Source organism: Melanotaenia boesemani, chromosome 18, assembly GCF_017639745.1.
Source record: "Melanotaenia boesemani isolate fMelBoe1 chromosome 18, fMelBoe1.pri, whole genome shotgun sequence".
Taxonomy (NCBI): Eukaryota; Metazoa; Chordata; class Actinopteri; order Atheriniformes; family Melanotaeniidae; genus Melanotaenia; species Melanotaenia boesemani.
In genome coordinates this window covers 19671507-19691036 of record NC_055699.1, presented here as the reverse complement: position 1 = coordinate 19691036, position 19530 = coordinate 19671507, and the positions used below count along the sequence as shown (strand labels likewise).

The 19530-nt window shown below is 38.6% G+C and overlaps 2 protein-coding genes across 5 annotated transcripts in view; one reads left to right on the top strand and one right to left on the bottom strand.

Moving 5' to 3' along the window:
- LOC121628876 (guanine nucleotide exchange factor VAV3) overlaps positions 1-1437 on the bottom strand; it is a 106257-nt gene extending 104820 nt beyond the window's left edge. Inside the window, exon 1 of one of the 2 annotated variants that reach the window (XM_041968253.1) lies at positions 1017-1437. In XM_041968253.1, the coding sequence (XP_041824187.1) occupies positions 1017-1223 (207 nt within the window). In that variant the 5' untranslated portion in view covers positions 1224-1437. The remainder of the gene's footprint in view (positions 1-1016) is intronic. The other variant, XM_041968254.1, reaches the window with a different exon arrangement.
- Positions 1438-11525: 10088 nt separating this feature from the next.
- LOC121628648 (crystallin J1B-like) lies at positions 11526-18929 on the top strand. 3 transcript variants are annotated; one of them, XR_006008212.1, is made up of 11 exons: positions 11526-11601; positions 12212-12278; positions 13545-13724; positions 13895-13993; positions 14582-14674; positions 14760-14916; positions 15012-15127; positions 17623-17700; positions 18049-18188; positions 18349-18436; positions 18576-18929. XR_006008212.1 is itself a non-coding variant. In XM_041967789.1 (10 exons), exons 2-10 carry the CDS (start codon positions 12212-12214, stop codon positions 18678-18680), a joined length of 1035 nt encoding a protein of 344 aa, XP_041823723.1. In that variant the 5' UTR covers positions 11527-11601; the 3' UTR covers positions 18681-18929. The 3 variants fall into 3 exon arrangements, 2 of the variants coding, with proteins under 2 accessions (XP_041823723.1, XP_041823724.1); XM_041967789.1 differs by lacking the exon at positions 18349-18436 and having other exon boundaries at positions 11527-11601; XM_041967790.1 differs by lacking the exon at positions 18349-18436 and having other exon boundaries at positions 11585-11601; positions 12209-12278.
- The last annotated feature ends 601 nt before the right edge of the window (positions 18930-19530 follow it).

Sequence of the window (19530 nt, the reverse complement as noted above, 5' to 3'; positions counted from 1 at the left end):
TCCATTATAAAACAATATGCTGTGGTCAGTGTGTATGTGAGTGTTTTACAAATACAGTCTAATCCTCTTGCAGCAGGTCTGCAGACTCAGTAGGTGAATGTCTACCTCACTGTGTGTTGTCACTGAGCCAGACACCCAGATTCAGTGTTATGAAGGTGGATATTAATCCAGTCCTGGCTCAGACTGTCCTGTTACAGTAGCAGATGGTATCTGACTAACAGGAGCCACATGTACCTATCTATTTATTACAAACAAAAATATTTTTCTTGCTAAGCAAAAACAGGTGTATATGCTTTATTATTCAATAAAATGCATCAAAGAACATATTACGCTACAATAAAGCCTTCCAACTATACCAGCTGTTAACCAATATTGGACTACTTCAGAAAAGACAGAGCAGCTTAAAACTCCCTATAAGTAGCAATACTCATAAGTAAAGTCAAACAATCTTAGGAAAACAATTTGTTGACATTTTTGCTAAGAGAATAACTTTAAAACAGGACCAGAGTTGACCCCTTAACAACCAACCAGATATCGTTCTTTTTTTTCGTAAGTTAAGTGTTTTTCGCTAACTGATAAAAATAACCACGCAAGAAAATATAAAATAGGACCTATTCAAGATACCGAGGAGAGGACATATTTTCGGCATACAGGTGTACAAGAGAAGGAACTGAAATGACAAATATTTCAGCCGATGTACATTGTTGGCTGCTTATGTGTGCAGTTCATTGCCTCCTACCTACACACAGTCCGGGCGGTAGATTGATGCGGCAATTGTGAGAAAAAAAAGTTCAATTATCATATAAAGGACTGTTTAATTTGTGAATCAAATTAAGCCGAATTTCTTATACCGATTATTACATTTTAAAAAGTGAAGGTATGTTATTTCATGAATACCATATTTGCCGAGAAGCGATGAACATTTAAAAACGGGATAATTGTGAGGAAGTGTGGTTGCGCTCGCTCCATCGGGGCTACCGACGAAGAGAGGAGTGGACATAAGGGGTGTTTCTTACTTGTGACATTTGCGGTCGGAGGTTGATTTCCTTCAGGTTGATGCACTGGGGCCTCAGGTTGTTGAGCAGATGGCACAGTAGAACTCCATCCCTCAGGGTTTGTGCCAAGTCAAATACCTGTGCAGACTCCCACGTGACCCGATGGTTAGATGGAAGGACTTTGCAGTTTATTAACCACAGCGCGCACTGCCTCCAATACTCCATCATTATTCTATCTTAAAGCAGGACGAGCTTTCAGAGAATCTTCTTGAATGAAACTGCCAACGCTTCGGTAAGACACCTCGTTTTAAATCGTACCCATGTTACGTCGGTTGAAACTGCGAACCTGCTGCAAACGGAGCTGCTGAAGATGTGAGCACCTTCTCCACGGATGACAGTCGGGCGTTAGTGAAGCTGCTGATGGAGTGCGTCCTGCACCCTTCCTCCGTTAACTCACACGCATACGTACGCTCTCTCGCCAACTCTCTGTATTTGTCTCTCTTCCCTCCCCCTCACCCAGTTTCTCTCTTCCGCTTAGCGCACGAGCTTGTTTTACTACATCAGATTACAAAGCAAGAAATAACCTAAAACTTGGTCACCACAGCGTACAGGCTCACCACAAACTGGGCTTTACTTTATTATTATTCCTTTTTTTAGCCATTCTTACAGCCAGTCTTTGCTGTATGCAAAAGTCCCAGCCGCAGATGGTTTAATGACGGGATGGTCAGTTAATCATTAAACCAACCAAATGGGTCCTCTGTCTACTAAATTGAGCCACTTCATCAAAGCACTACTGTATTCCACCTTCCTCAAAATATGACATTTAAATTGGCTGCAGTCGTAGTTTGTAGCTCAGTGAATCTCATATAATCATCATAATAATAATAAAAAATTCAAGATTTAAAGTTTATTTACTAGCTGTTATATCGTATTTGCTAAACTTTACATTTAATCTTGAATGTACTTTTTTTCCCTAAAATATATATTGCTGGCATTTAATCGTGTGACTCTGCAGGCTATACTTCCATTAAACAAAGTGGTGGTTAAACAACCAAAATGGTCAGTGTTGTGCAATGAGATGTGAGACACTGTCCAAGATGACAAACTAGATACCTCAAAGTTGAGCTATGGAAAGTAAAAACGAGGGCCATCACTATCAATCAGGCAACCGTGTCACATTTTGGCTGATGAGTTGGTCATGATGCCTTTTAGTCGCCATACGCTCCCTTGAGTAAAACAAATCATTTCTCCGAGTCTTTTATTCTTTCAGCCTATTAGACTACTGAATTCTGACAATACTCTTTTGTTTAAGTCATATTTTAACTTGGACTTTGATCCCTTTTTCTTGTATTTATTATTAAATTGCTGATAGATTTCACTTAATTCTAATCTCATGATCTTTTACTAACATAACCCATTGTTTCTTTTCTTGTTCTGATTAATGGTTGTTATGTGATATGGACATGGGTGAGCTATAAATGAATTGGCCTTTGGAATCAAAGTTGTCTTGAATCAATTCAAGAATGATTTAAGCTTTGAAATGGGGAAATACTCGTCAGTTCAACTTCCCAATATTTTGAACCTCTTGGGCTTCAGATGAGCTTCTACAAAGCCAAGCAGATGAAAAAAGGAAAATCTTGGAAATCTGTCATTTTTTTGGTGTGAATGGGTGAGTGCAGTTGAGGTTTAGACCATTAATGACAAATCCTGCATTGTTTTCTGCTTCTGTTAGGACAAACTGAGGTATTTACGCGTGTTTGCTATTAATAAACTGCAACTGACTGTTTCACCTTGACCTAAATTCTTATTAGGAGCTTTATCTTTAGCTACACTCACAATGCAAGTGTTAAAGTTCAAGTCCAATTAAACGATTTTGCATTGTTGTTCAGATTATAATTAAAATGCAACCATCATCACACTCCAGTGTGAACAGTTTACAGCCCTGGAGTGATCTACGTCACACGCTACACGCTGTGTTTACGATAGAGGACTATATTTTGAATTTGTATGGATTGAACTGGAAAAAATAGAGTTTGTGCAAATCAGGCTGTCATAAAATGGAATCAGACATACGTCATATGAACACAGATGGATTTGGATAACTTTTGCCTGCAGTGTGAACATTGTCTATGTTGTCTCCATGAGAAAGATTGCTAGGATATCCTGGTCAGTGAAGCAGATGTCCCTTCTTCCTGGTTCTGGTTCTGCTGGAAGGTATCCTTCCTGTTAAAAGGGAGTTTTTCTTCTCTATTGTCGCACCATTCAGCTCAGGATGGGAAACTAAATCAAAGGGAAGATTCAATGCGATCTTTGGTTTCCTTTTGTTAGCAAGTGATTTATATAAATTGGTTTACAAGAGCAGTTATTATTATTATTATTATTATTATAAATTGTACTCACGTGGATCATAGAATGGATTTGTTTTAATAGGATTTTAATTGAAAAAAAAAGAACTGGTTTAAATTGAACAGCATCTGTAAAAGTGCCTTAAGATGACCAGGACATAGATTGGCTATACAGTCTAGTAAAGTACTTAATTGTACTGTATTGTTCCTATGACACATCCTGTACCCTAGTTTAATAATGCTGATCTAAGGTACAAAATGCAAGTGTTCAAATAAGTGCTCACTGATGAGGGTACAACAGCAGTATACGAGTTTAGAAGTAGAAAATGTCTCTCATCACATCCCAAAAGAACATCCCATCCCATCACACATGGATTTATATGCCAATGAAAACTTCTGAGGCATAGTGGGATTTATTGTCTTGCCCAAAGGAACTTTGGCATGGTTGGTTTTCCCAAGACAGACTATCTCCTGATATTGTCCATAATTAAAGTAAACAGTAAAAATGTGTACCATGTACTACTTGAGAACATAAATGTACCTTTCAGCCCCGCAGATGGGTACAAATTGTTATAAAAAGATGAACTGAATTGAATTAAACTTTAAAAAGTAATTACAGCTTTAATCGCCCCACAAGCTTTAATTTAGCCACAACATGCAAGAAGCTAAAACAGAAAGTGCCTAACCAGATGAAGTAAAGACAAACTCATAACTAACCGATTACTGCAAACTCTGACATGATTTGACTCGGCTCCTTTTGATCCCAACGAAAGGTCCACAAGCTACTTTTCTTGACATCTTTGAAAAAAATACTTGGCTTGGCCTCCCTTTTTTTGAGTTTATGCGGAACTTAAATTACCATCCATCAGTTTGATTAGCTAAAGAGCTGGAGCAACACAAAACACAAATATGAAGCATTTTTCAGCAATCCAGAAGATGTTCACGACACACACTCTGGTCCACAATGGGTTAGGTTGAACACCAGTTAATGTTATACATAACCAAGACATAAGTGACACCACTTAAATACAAACAATAGGGTAGGAAGCTGAAGAAGCCTCTGACTGAGCACACCTCATCATGTGATCTGTGTTACATGTGCACTTATTGCATGTTGAACAACTTTTGCAACATTTTGCGCATCATCTTATAACTCAAGCTTGTTTCAGTACAACATGGCTGAAACAAATCCCTGTTTTTTTTTTTTATTATTATTACATTTTTGTTGGGGTTTGACATTTTCTAAATCTTCCGCATTATGTAGTTAAATAAAGCCATTTCCCTTTTCAGTCAGCTAATTGCATTGTCTCTTTTGTTCTGGAAAACACAACTTCTGCTTTCATTGCTTCCTTGCTTCAGTGGCCTCAGGTGAGATTTTGGTTTTTGCCCAACAGTACAAAGCAGAAAAAGCCGCAACTATAATGCACCAACTGCTTCACTTTTATTATTACTGGTAAAGCATTCAGTATTATATTTTCTAGCATATTCATGTCATATGTTATCATACCACCAAGAGAAAAAAAGGTCAGTACATGGAAACAATGAGAGGTATGCATATAGTATATTTTGCCTCCCAAGCTGCTTTTGCATCTGTTCATTAAATTCACAGCATTATGCAGTAGGTTGTGCCTATCAAGCAGGCCCACTGTTGATCTGGTCATGAATGTGTAATAGTGGATTTTTTTTTTTCATGACTCTGTCAAGTTGCACTTAACACAGCAATTAAGCTCCATCTGATCAGATGGAATGACGTTAAGACTGCAGCTTCCAGGCAGAATGTGAAGCAGAAAAATCCCCCTGCAATGCAAATTAGATGTCAAGCTCTGTTGGGCTATTAGTGGGTGAAAGGGGGGCAATAAGTTACAGGAAAATGAAGGGTAAAAGACAAAAAAAAAAAACAGACCCGTGGAAAAGAAATTGCATCCTCATTCAGTTCTATGTTGTTTTCTGTATCAGGACATTGCATTTAAAATGAAGTAAATACAAGGTCATAATATCGTCTGGCATATATTACACAGTTATTCCTTACTGAGTAAAATCTAAGCCAAAATACAGTGAGAAAAAATAAAGTCCAACCTTACTGTTTGGAATTAAGAGGATATGAAGCAGCTAAGTGCTTTCAGTGCTTGATCAAATGCAATCACTGTACTGATCATCAGGAAGTATGAGCACTTTTTATGATAGCAATGCAGAGATGCTGCAAAAAAGAGCTACATCTCGATTGCTAGGTAGGTCTTTGTTAGTGTGTTAAATTTTTTGTGGCAGTACAAACAGAGAAAGACTGAAGAAATATGGTTTGTTTGGTTTTTGAGAAGTTGCACCAGAAAGCCTCTTTTATGCTCTTTTCTCTAAAAAGAGCATGACAGCACAGCTTATGGTTACTTAGCTGGATCTGAACAAACCATGGGCTTTTAGGTAGATCAGATCAAAGTGGAGACGTTCAATAGTGATGGGCAGCAGCATATTTGAAGAAAACCCAACCCAGAATGTGTCTTGGAAGGGATTAACCGATTTCTCTTTCTACAGTGCATAATATCCTTAAATTGTTCAAGGTATCAAGAGGATTTCACTGCATAAAGGTTAAGGTCAAACAATAATCTGTTCCCTCAGGCATCACTGAAACAAGGAGTGTCAATCTTTATCAACAATATGGAGTGATGGTCAACAAAAGTCACTTAAAAATGTGCAACAAACAAGAATTTTGTTAAGTCAAAAGGGGACATTGACTTCTCTAAGATAATAACATATATTATTAGACATAAAAAAGGCAGCAAAGTAGACCATGGTAGTCAGTGTGGTTACTCGACTGCTAAGCTTCTTCTTCTTTGTTCCTTTCGCTGGTTGCAAGTGTGCTACGCTGTGCAGCAGGGCCCCTGTGATCTCCAGTGGTGATGTCCTGTTTGCTATGTCTGGCTATGCATCCACACATTCTGAAAACAGCCGAAAAATATGCAGGTAAAGGATGCAGAACAAGGACAGAAAGCTCTGTCCGTATGCTTATGCATATTTAACATGGTGCATGACTGAGGCCTAACAGAGCTGTGCAGAGACGAAAGCTGCAAACCTCAATGAACTAAAGAAAAAACGTTGATAGAGACTGATAATGTGATTTATCGTTTTTTTTAATGAATAATTATCTTGCATATATACATTAATGGTGATAATGATGGTGTTGATGATGATGACGATCACAGTGATGATGACAATGATGATGATGTAGTTCCCTTTGACATCTGTTTGTATCTTATGTACCTCACTGTTTTTTTTGTTTTGTTTTGTTTTGTTTTTGTTTGTTTTTCTGTCGATTTTAGTTTCTTTAAATTCTCATGTTAATGTTTTTTTTGCACATTGCTCTGTGTATTTTTTATGTAAAACACTGAGTTGGCCTGTGTATAAAAGGAGCTACATTTGAGGTGCATATACCTTTTTCAAACTGCTTAATCTGTGTGGTTTAGTTGGTGTTGAATAGTTTATTGCTATAATATTCATGTGTGAAATATCTGAGACTGTATTTCAGTCATAAGCCCTGCTGAGGTCTTATTATTTCTGATAAGTAAAATCTTCAAATTGAAGGACAGTGTTTTCTTTTTTCCACAACTAAAACAAATTAATGGCAGAACAACCTTCTGCCAACATAAGATATGTAACGTTCTTCCTTTATTTGAGAAATGTATGCATTGAGTCACCAAGACAGGATTGTAAGAGCACGAGTAACCTAATATGTGAAAACTAATACAACCCTCAAGGAGGAAAGTGCTGGTAATCATATTAACAGTGCTATACAAGGGGGCCCTTTACAGTATGTGCAGAAATGATGGAAGACTGGGAGACTTGTACAGCCTACCTTCCAGATTAATTCAATTTTCAACAAGATTTCCTGACATCAAGAGAGGAAAAAATAAAAAAAGGTTTTGTGCTTAGAATATATTCTGATGAATACTTGTACTCCTCAGTGCATTTACATGTGATAACTGAGCACACAGGCCTGTGCAAACAGTGCTTTGAAGATTAGTCTTCAGCATTTTGCAGCTCTGTGATCATAAATGGAAAAAGCACAGTTCCTCTACTTCACTTCTCTTTATATGTGTGTTAATCTGGATTAAGGTGAGGATCTGAGTGTCAGTAGATGTGTCTGTTTTTCTGTTTATCTGCCTCATATTGGCATCAGGGCTTTGAAAAGTGGAGGGCAGTTGAGTGGTTTAGCCTGCAGCTCTTCCACACACTGGATGCCATGGCTGGCATAGCAGAGATGACAGGAAAGGTGGCTAAAGACCAAATGCTGGCATACCTCTCCAAACCCATCTCTTGTTTCAGCTTCCTTTCCCAAACTGGACAGCCATGCGATCTGACAACTATCAAAATTCCTCTGATTAATGCTGTACATACAACATAATTAAACAAAAACACTTTTGATTTCAAGTCATCAAAGACCTCAGATGTAGGGGTTTCAGATACTTTATTTCACAAATACCATAAATTATTCCATAAATTCATTCCATTTATATCAACTCTTCAATTGTGGATGGAAGTCAGATATTAGGGAAATTACATTCTTTTTAAGCTGTAGGGTTAGGGTGCTGCTGTCATATTTATTAGTTTATTAGTTTATAAAGTTTTTATAGCACCACTGCATCAAAACAGTTTTACTGTCCGAACTAAACATCCAAACCCTGTAAGGCACCAGGCTTCCAGGATTAGGGATCTCAGGTCTGCAGGAACATCTGTACTGAGTTTGGGCTAGAAGTCTCAAGGTCAAAATGGGAGTAATTGTGCCAAGATCCTGTGGGACTTCCAGATCCAGAGGGGCCAATTGGTGATGGTTAACTAACTGGGCATCATGGTGGTCATAGATGTAGCAATCCCAAATTATAGTAACATCAAGAAGAAGGAACATGAAAAACTGTAAGAATACCAAGAGTTAAAGATGGAAAGTTGAAAAGATTTGTGCAGTGAAGGTAACAATGGTACCTGTAGAAATTGGAGGACTTGTGGCTGTGACCTCCAAACTGGAAGAGTGACCCCAACAGATCCCAGGACCACCATCAAGGATCCAGAAGAGCAAATTCCTAGGAATAGCTAAAGCCTTGTTTCCACCAACATGGCTGGTTGGGACGGTTTGGGTGCGAATATGTTTGTAAACTGTAACTTTGTTGAGTTTCCACAGTCAACAATGACCTTACCTGAGAGGTGGAGCATCAGCCAGAAAGCATTAGATGCCTCAGCTTTGTAATAGCATGGCGCCATTGCAGTGCAACGCTTTCCTAAAGTGTAACCAAAACAAGACTCAGAAACAGAGGAGAATGGTGGCCATCCAACAATTTGGGTTCTTTCTTCTTGGTGGTGCTTCAGAATGATATTTTAAACTGACATTTAATAAACAAAAAACAAATCTGCTTTAAACAAGGAATCATTATTGCTTTGTTTTTATGCCAGGTTGTACACGAAGAAGACATTTTTTTAACCAATCAACAGACTGAATTGTGTCAAGTTCAAAACTTTTGGGTGGGATCAGTTAGATTGGAACCCCGACAGAAGGGTTCCAAAAAAGCTGGACGGGTCAGGTCAATATTAGGGTACCTCTTTTTGACTTGTTAAAAACAATAGTAAGTTAACCGTCAGTCATTGTTGGTACATGCTGTAGAAGAACTTTTGCATTTTGCAAACTTGGAAGTGTTGTTGGGGATGAGGGGAGTGACTTTTTCAGTAAAGTCTGCATCAGAGCTGCTTAGCAGAGCGAGACTTTAGTACACATTGTTGTTTGTGGGAGAGAGACTGCAATGGAAATTGTCAAATCATATAAAGACAATGTGCTTCAATCAAAAGTGGGAGTTGCTGGGGCTCAGAGAGATGTGTCCAATTGGAAATCTGGATCAATCAATGAGAGTGCAGCCTCAGGCTGCCTGCTTGACAAAAACTGAAAGATAAAGCATGGTCCATGTTTGATTGCATCAGCAGGAGGGATGCAGTGGGAGGCATAATGTTGTAATGGGCTGTCAGTGTTAGCATTAAGTCAAAGAGCAGAGTTAAACCAATATTCTTTGTACAGATTTCATCATTTATTCCTTGAGTGCCCAATACACCTGTTTAGCTGTCGGTCACATTGTGGAGAGTTACTGAGGTGTCTAAGCATAGCATTTGTATGGTACACACTCAAGTTTTTACCGTGTAAGGTTCTCTGTTCTACAGACTGGATTGACACAAGAACATGCATTCCATGCAAATGAGCATCCTATAGGCAAACTCTATGATTGGAGGACACAGGACTGAGGAATTTTCTTTGTTTAAACCCTATATAAGACAGAACGACACATCAGGTCTTTAGGTCTTCGTTCTGGTTTTGGGACCTCCAGATTTTGCTGCAGAAATCTGTTGTGATGTCTGAACTTTTGTAATAAACTTCTTTTTATTATTCAAGTCAGCGTCCAGAGACGTTTTTGCCTGAAAGCCAAATTTTCCACATCTCCTGATCAAGATGCATCATTACGCATGCAGGTGATGGAATAACCACAGTGTACCATCTTTTGATGGCTACTTTCAGCGGGATAATGCAATAGAGCAGCTTTGGGATGTGGTAGAATGGGAGATCCTTATCGTGGATGTGCAACCGACAAATCTGCAGCAACTGTGTGAAGTTATCATGTCAATATGGAGCAAAACCTCTGAGGAATGTTTCCAACACCTTGTTGAATCTATGACAGCAGCAATTGAGGTAGTTCTGTAACTCTGCAGGCTGTAAGTGAATCTCTGCATTGTGTGCAGGTCAGCATTCATGCACTCTGCCTCACACATTGTTACTTTACAGGTTTTGGCACTGGGTAACAGCGTGGCATCCCTTCCTCTCCGCACAGTCCTGCCAAGTGATCAAAGCCCCCCCACCCCAAAGCTCTAAAGCCCCCTGAGCATGCGACCGCTGCCACAATATCATCTTGCAGTTCTATTAGACTGTAATTTATAGAGACTCATCCTGCTCATTGTGTCACTTGATCTGGTGACAGTGGCTGATCTATTTATGCAGCTTTTTCATCCCTCTGTGAAGGGCATGTTATCTCTTCAATAGAGAAAGCAAAGACCCTCCTTTTTGCTGCAGATTGGTCTGATGAAGATTTATTTCAACTATGCCAGCGACTGGATGTATCCACATAAATTTCAATAAAGTGCATGAAGCCCTTATCAGATCTCTGTCTGCTATCATCAGATTTTCGTTTTATGGGTATGAAATTTCAGTAAATACATCTGCATAAGCATTTTTCTTTTGAATCCAGCATACTTTTAGAATAATATCTTTAAAAATAACCCAGAACTAACTATGGAGGTGACAGCTTTTGTTTGTCTTCCAAATTATATTGATTATCTAACCCAATCCTCAGTACTATTTTGCTGTTTTAGGAGGGCAGAAGAGAAATCAATAACCTGGGACACACAGGAGAGGCCTGGTATAAGTGTGGAGGCTGGAATTAGCAAGGTTTCATTGTAGTCACGTTGGGAAGGATCAGCTGTGGAGCTGTTGGGGTGGAAGCAATGAAGCGGAAGATAAATGATGAAGAAAGTGTCAGAGAGGCATCCAGTTTGCAGTAATTTGCCCTCTGGTGTTGACATTGATATTAACCAGAAAAGGAGGTGTTTATCCTTCCTGTGGATTGGCTAGTAACAGTTCAATTAAAACTAGTCTAATGATGTACTGGTTTTACAGCATACAAACATTTATTTGGTGGTAATTATTTGAGAAATGCCCTATAATGGACTTTTTAAATATCCGTTGTAGGACTTCCCACTATGACCAAGCCAGCCCTAACTACAAGCTTTATCAAAAGTTTAAAGGTAGAGTGGGTGTCTGTTTCCTGAACCCCAACCTGGAGCTGACTCCACAGAGAGAGGCCTGAAAACTGAAGGAACTGCCTCTAGGAACCACAAGTACACCTGCAGTCTGAGAATGAAGTGTGTGAATTTTATATGTCAGGAGAAGAATTTAAAATTATCTTTTGGATTTAAAAGAGAGCCAATGAAGAGGAAGAAAAGTAAAATAAAACATTGAGTAATACACTGATTTTTGGTAAGCTAGCCATGAGCTGTAAGAACCTTTTCAGTACGTTTTGATGGTTAAAGTTAGAATTTAGAAATTTGTTCTGCCTGTATCTGATACTTTACAAAAGTGCTCTTGGGTTGTGATTGGCTGGGTTTATCGTGGCCTCCCTCTATGAGCAAACTTCCTTTTAAACAGCACTTCGAAGTTGTGGTCTAAAAGAACAACATCAGGCTTTAAGGTGAGAAATTAGTTGTGTTTTTTTGGGGGGGGTTTCTGTTACTTGCCAGAAAAGATAAGAAAACACTTCTTTATAATCAACTTTTTGGAGTATTCTGAGTGAGCTTGTTGAAATTCATGTTCATTAATTTTCAGTTTACAACATAATGAAACAACAATTATCCAAGATAATGTGTTATGTTGTTACAAAATATATAAAATAACCCTAATCATTTAACTTTTTCTATCAGTTAATGTCAGGTTGTACAAATTGACATTTATTTATTTATTTACTTAACTTACTTACTTACTTACTTACTTATGTCACAATAAATGTCAGGAAACTACATCAGGATAAGCTTGATACCACTATGAAAATTTAACCAAAAAAAAAAAAAAAAGCAAAAAAAAGAAAACAATCATTTCTACATCTGGATTTTCTAGGTAACATTCATCAATCATTTTTAGTCACCATCTACTTTGGAGCACGTCCAAAAGAAATACTCTACTATAGTTTCTTTAATGAAAATTGCAGGCATATAAGTTTTAGACAGCAGTCTTTTTAAAGATTACACGTTTTTAATGTTACATGAGCCCCTCAGTAGTTCTTTTTTTTCATGTCATGAAAGCAGATGAGCCTGAGCGTGGCTGACAGAGCCATTGGGGCCATTATCGGGGCAGCAGTGGCAGATGCAGCAGGTAAGATAAACTGCATGTATCAACTAGTTAATCAGCAACATGTTTTGTTCATATCGCAATCCTAACCTTCCCCTTTTTCCATATATAAATAACTCATTTGCCGGTAGCTCTCATAAATCTTCTGTTTAATGTAATATACTTTTTATTCTGTTCTACTAAACCTTTTAAAAGCTTTGTGTACGTTGATAGTTCAGCTAAACTTATGAAAGCCTTTTGCTTTATGTTATCTGTAGCATAAGAAACATGCTTACATGCTGATAAAGCACAAGGGTGGTGGGTTTATTTCTGAGTCATGCTGACCTTGCATGTGTTACACAAAGTGTCTGATAAACAAACACTAACCAATGGACATATTTAACCACCACACTGGCCCTAAGTCCTGGTGAGGCAGTAATAAATACACTAACTCATCTGTGTAAGTCTTTTTTTGCCAGGAAAAACGTCTAACACTGCGTAAATTGCTTGGGATCTGACCACATCTTGTTTTTTCATCACTAAATGGATATCAGCTAGCCGCTGACTCCAGCCTTCCCTGTCTCTGCTGAGCAACGGCCAGTTCAAATGTGCAATTCACCCTTTATTTATACATTACAAAAAAATTCATCAATAAATATTTATACATATATCATGAGGCACAGTTAGCTCCAGAAGATGGGCTACCTTAAAACTGCTAACTAGCCAAGTCCTCCCAGAGGTAGTACAGGTCCTGGGATTAGTAGTTTGGGCAGGCTGACATAAAGTTAGCTTACTTTAAGAGCTCCTAGCTTTGGGAGTGCTTGGTTAGCTCTATGTCAAGAATACAAGCCAACAGGAAGCTTGCTTGCTGCCAAAGCAGATAGCTTTAGGAGCCCAGGGCTTGATCTGGAAACAGGCCTATCAAGCCTATAAAACCTGAAAACAGGTCTAGTATCTGGAACTAACTGCTTCATTGGTGTAGCTTGTTGAGTGCAACAGCTTCTCATTTCGTTTTGCTTCTGCAGAGGGACTTTTCCAAATAGTCTACATAGAAAATAGAAGCTGTCTGACTGTTTTTTCATACAGTAGGTGCTTTTATAAAAGGTTAAAAACATTATTTTCAGTAGAATAAGACATGAGCACAATGTTAATGACATATACTAAAGAACGCAGCTACAAAGAATATAGTACTATTTGACATTTAATTAATCTGAAGATTTAGACTTTTACTTTAGTGAAACACCATACACAGCAGAAAAGTACAAAATGTAATCTATAAGTCACTTTGTGCTTGTGTGCTAACCATTGTAGCCCAGCCCATGCATTGGATCTACAATCCAGACAGACTGAAAGAAGTTCTCTCTGATCTGGAGCCCTGTCCAGAGTTTCGGCCTCAGTCAGCAAATCCTTTTTACCGCAGGACAACAGGCGAGCAGACCTGCTATGGAGACCAGGCATACGTCCTGCTAGAGTCCCTGAGTCGGTGTGGAGGTACTGGAGTACACATAGATACAATATTTTCACAGCTTCGGCTATGTTAGTATCATTTGATTGGCAGTATTGTTATCACAGGGTTGAAACAAATTATTGTAAAGATTTCTGTTTAGACTGATCCAGTTGTTTTAATTTGCTTTCAAATAACATTCTCTAATGTTTGGAAGATGTTGATGTGAAAGATTTGACTGAGCGCTTTTACAAGTTCTTTGGACCCGGGACAGTGTACGATCTGCCGCTCAATGATCCCTACAGGAAAAAAGGAGGTTTGTGCTTTTTTTTGCTGTTATACAACTGTCAGTTGTGGTGAGTTTCATCACATCAGTACTTTAATTTCCATATGTGTTAATCACCAACTTTATAGCCCCAAAAGGATGTGAGAGCCTCTGTTACTGATAACAGTATAAGTGATGTTTTTTTTCTTCTTTCTGATGGGACAGTCCCTCTATGAAAATGCTCCATGCAGAAAGACTTCCCTTTTCTTGGTTGGTGTCCAAAACATTTGCTTTTTTTTATTTATTTTGTTTTTTACTGTTAAGATGTCATATAAAATTAAAGTACTGCAGTAAATTGCCATAACAGTACAGCACACCTTTGGGTCCAGTAAACTGCAGACAGCTTTATGTCTTGAAGTCGAGTAACAGGAGCTTCATCGTGGACGGTGAACTCCACCATGATTGAAAAAAGAGCTCTACCTATATAAACTTAAACTGCTTGAACAGAAAGTCGCCCCTAAAAAAAAAAAAAAAAAAAAAAAAAAAGAAAGTCGCCCCAAAAATGTTTCTTTTCTTCTTCTTTTTATATTTATATGTTTTTGTTCCGATGTAAAAACAGCATCTTGTTGCAATTATTAGATCCCAAAGCCATTCTCCCCATTGACGGCCCTTGGAGGAACGGAAGCCTGAAGGCTTTCTTCAGAAATGTAGACGCTGGAAAAAAAGAAACTGGTAATGAATTTGGTTTTCAAACCACGTACCAACCCCAGCCAGTAATGTTCAGGTTGTAATTTCTACTTGCATATTAATTTTTGAGGCTCTGATGGGGACTGTATGATGGATGGTGTCACTAAGCTTGCCCCAGTAGTCGGCATGTTTGCTGGGAGACCTGAGATGCTGGAGAAAGTGGAGGAGGCCGTACGTGTCACCCAGAATGATGACATGTGTGTGGCTGTGACTCTGGCAGCAGCGAGGTAAAGGGGTCATTCGTTTATACAAATATCATTAGGTGATTGAAGGAATCCTGAAATTTCAGAGTTCATCTGACTTTGTATGTATGTGATATTAGGTTTCTGGAACATTTCATTCTTAACGGTCCCGATCCCAATGCTCTGGATGCAGTTCTCACTCAGCTGAATGACCCCAAGAGACAGAACCCTCAGGATCTGGATAAGGCAGTCATTGGTAAGGTTTCAGAGGTTAATTTATTTAACATTTGAAGGACTATTTTTATGTAAATATTAATAACAATTCAAAAGTTTGATACACAAACATTACTACTTTTAAATACGGCATTATGGCTGTTGCCATTTCATTTTGTTTTTAGAAACCTAATAAAGAACCACGTGGTTCCAACTATTAATCAGCATGTTTACACAACACTAGATGAAGTCAAAACCTGAATTTCATAATGCATGAAAACATTATACACTCTTTATGTACATAAATAGATATGTCTGTTTCATATGTAAAACATCACCCATTACATTACCCATGATGTCTGCTGCTACTCTCAAATACAAAACATTACCCATACTCGTTTGAGTCCTTTATGTTGGCATGGATATTAGTTAATACATCCACTAGAGGGCAGTGCAGAGTTGAGATTTCACTTTTGAGTTCTGTACATTTCACACTGGCATTGTTTGGTCAGGTTTTAGCCAACCTTGGTTTGCTTCCATAGATTGTACGGTCCGGCTTGAGTATAGTGTGAGCGTAAATTCAGACTTAGTGCTTACTTAGACCAAAGAAGTGAACTCTGGTCTGTTTGAAAACTAAGGTTCTTGGTGCGCTGACAGTGTGATTGCAAACAGACCATCCAGCAGACCAAAGAGAGGAAGGGACGTATGATGTGACGTACCACAACATGTTGGATATCTGGCTGCCTCTCCAGCTGCTCATACTGGACAGAGTCTAGTGTAAAAACTGAACTGGGTTTCAACACCATTGTTTACTTGCAGTGAACAAGCTGTTTTTGATTCTGGCCAATAAATGAGCCGAATTTTCTTCTGTCGTATTGGTCATTTGTCATTTCAGGGAATAGCGCACCCTTGGAGCAGCTGTTGTAACTTTGTGTAGTTTTCCAGGCGGTTTGTGCCTCTTGAGTAAAGCACAGTGTGAAAGCAAACCAAACCAAATGAAGGTGTGAAAATCTTCACAATTCCCTGCCCAATCGAAGTTTGTCCCTTGGACTATCCGGGTGTGAATGTGCCATTAGCCAGTTTTAGACAACAGCAGGAAACAGGTAACGGCAGAGGAGGTTATAAAAATGTACATTCTCAGAAAGAGACATAAAAGAGGTGGCACAGTAGATGGTGGTGGTCAGTGCAGTCATTAAACGCAGCTTGGTTTCTTCTTCTTTGATCCTTTCAGTGGATGCATATGAGCTGTCATGCACAACCCTGCCCCCGCTGTTTTTGGTGGTACTGCTCCATTTGCTTTGTCTGAGTACCCATCGCAAGCGCTCTGAAAAATAGACAATAAAAAATCACAAAAGATGACAGAAAGTCTCCATACGGATGCATATTTAGCACAGAACATAAATGAGCCTTTAAGGTGCATTTGAGCTCTTTGCCAAAGACATTTTGATTACGTAAATTGTCTTGGCATGGAGATTTGACTAATGTGGCTAAACTCCCAGCCACCAGTAATGTTCTATGTTTTGCACGACGTAAACAAACATGATATAACATTTTAAGAAGTGATTTAATTGGCTTTAGAGGTGCAGAAAAACAATTTATTTTTAAACCACTGGACATTAGGAGGCTACATTTTTATTTTGCTAACTTCAATTAAATGAAGGGAAAGTGTATTTTCCAAAATTCCAAGCTATTACCAATTTGCATAAACATAGATGGGTGAATATATAAGCAATAAAGTTACTTTAATCAACATTTATGTGTAAAATATTGAGTCATAAACGGAGTATAACCCCTGAAACAATTCTTGACCAGAACCTAGCATTTGACAATGTTTTAGCTAAAGATTAAAACGAGCCACTTCTACAAATCCTGGGCTTCCTTGATTTTTCCAGTTAGCATATTGCAATATAATTGCTATCAATATTAGTCATTGTTTGATTAAATATTCAGGTAATGCTCATTTTGCTTGAAAAATTGCCAGACACCAGGTATTAGGTACATCTTAGAATATTTCTTTTATGTCATCATTAATGCTAATATTTAAAATAGGCCTAAATATAGTTAGAATTTACACATTTCACTTATACTGATTTAAAATACAAAGGGGTCTGGATGAGTTGTATCCTACAAAATGCTTTTTTGTTTGTCACAAGGTTATCTATCTATCTACATATGGTTCTTTTTATAATCATTTAGTGACTGTGTAGCTGTAGACAGGATAACAACATGGACATTGGACATTCTTGGATAGGAAGTGTGGATGATGCTGTTATGTGGAATGAGTTATCATTATCCAATTAGGAGGACGCCTCTTAAGTTTAATTTCAGTGAGTGAAAGCGATATTAATGGGAGATCCTGCAGCTACAAGCATTCATCAGGATGGGGTGTTTTGCACGAAATGCGGTAAATCTTGATTGCTCCAACTTGCACTTTGGGGCAGAAACTAATCTGCTGTCAGTGTGTTGTCAAAGCCAAACTCAGTTCTAGTGATTGAATAATAAATATTTAAATTTTCTCTTCTTGTGTCTTCAACAAAGCACATATTAACCAGGTGAAGGACAACTTAGCCAAAGCATCCCATCAGCTCATACCTGCTGTGTTCACTAACACATGAGGTAAGTAAGCCGGTAGCAACAGGACTCAGGTCTGTTGACTTAGCATTTCATGCATACCCTTCCTGACAGCGCATCTGTCATTAGGTCCTATAGTCTTTGATCTCTAATGGTCTCCCTCCTCTGTTCTTTTTATTTTCCTCTTCCTGCTGAGTTGACCGTCTCCAGTTTTACAAAGCTACAAGGCTTTGTAATATGGCTCCCATATTAGTGCAAGACCCTGTTAATGACTCTGAAATAGGAAAGCAAATGATGTTGTAGGCAACAATAACATGTTGTATGCGTGATAATCATGGAACAAAATGGGCTGCATTTTCATTATTATCATACTGAATCTGGGTTTATGTCCAGCTTTGCCTGGTGCATTCCAAGGAGCGCTTCATGGAGTCCTGACACTAAACCAGCTTGAAGAAGCAGTGAGGGACACCATGCGCCGCGGGGGATGCACCGCCAGCCGATCCTCCTTCATTGGAGCTTGTTTTGGGGCACAGGTACAGTAGAAATGAGGCTGTTCGAAATAGACATGACTCAAAGGAAGGATCAATCAATAGAGCATGAGTGTGTTTTAAATCAAGAGGAGGCACGAGTCTGTATGGTTTTTGTATACTTACAATCGTCGTCCACTCTATTAAGTACACCCTTTTTTTCCAGATAATTCTCTGTAAACTCCAGGGATGGATGTGAAAGTTTTAGTAGACCAGCAGTCCCTGCCATGTGACTGGCTGATTAGCTCTTTGTGGTAATTGAACTAATAAAGTGTCCAGTGACTGTAAATACACACCTAATACTTGTTCTCTTAAGCTAAAGAAAGCATAGACTAAACTAACTTATCAGAGAGCTCCGCATGACTACTAAATGTCATTTCAATATGTTTTCAGACCGGTCTCCAGGGAACCCCAGAATCATGGAGGAAGAGGACTCTTAGATACCCTCTGCTGTTGGAGTTGGCTGAAAATGTGGTCAAAAAAAGTCAGCAGTCGTAGTTTAGCTTTAATCTTGTCCTTCAAAACAACTTGCATCATCCATCAATCAGCATCCATTGGTGCATTTCTGACCCCTTTTTTTTAAAGACTTTCTCATGTTGCAGGCGTACTTTCACAGCAGTTTATGACAGTTGCTTTCTAAAGTCTTGTGCTGAATGAAACTTGAATCTTTCTGTTCTGTTAAAGCCTCACCGTGTACAAAGGGAAAGTCTGTGCAACTCATATTTAAAATAAAATCTCTGTTACTGACGTTTTATCATTCTTTAATCATTTACTTAACAGGAAACACGTCTGAAGGGAAAATTATTTTGATGACAGGTTTCAGCATGTCTGTGTCTTTTTAGTTCCTTGGAGCTGCTACTTTTGTACATTTGGTTGTTCCAGAAGTAAATCTCATCGCTGCTTTTTCACTTCACAAAAACAGAGACTTCAACCTACTCCTGCCTCAGAGGAGCTGTTCTTCCTTCCTGAAAGTGCTGACTTTTTTATTCCCATGTTTAAAGCATCCACCCCAACAGTCTTGAATGGCAGCCAAGTGTAAGGCATCGCCAGAGTGTTTATATTTTTGACAATCTGTGGTTATGAAATAAAAATGCAATGTGTATGCTACTTTGCAGCTTTTACAACCTACTTGTTGAACAATGATAGATGGGCAGCAGTGCAATATTTAAACTCTGGAACTTCCCATGGTTGAATCTGTAAATCAACACCTTCATGTAAATCGTGTTGCTTGTTTTATTGACCGTGAAACGGAAACTCTGCCCGACGGGGACAAAGCCACAGTTGTAGTCGTGCAGCCTGAATGCCCCACAGGAGCAAAAAGTTTGGATGATAAAAATCCCTGAGCCAC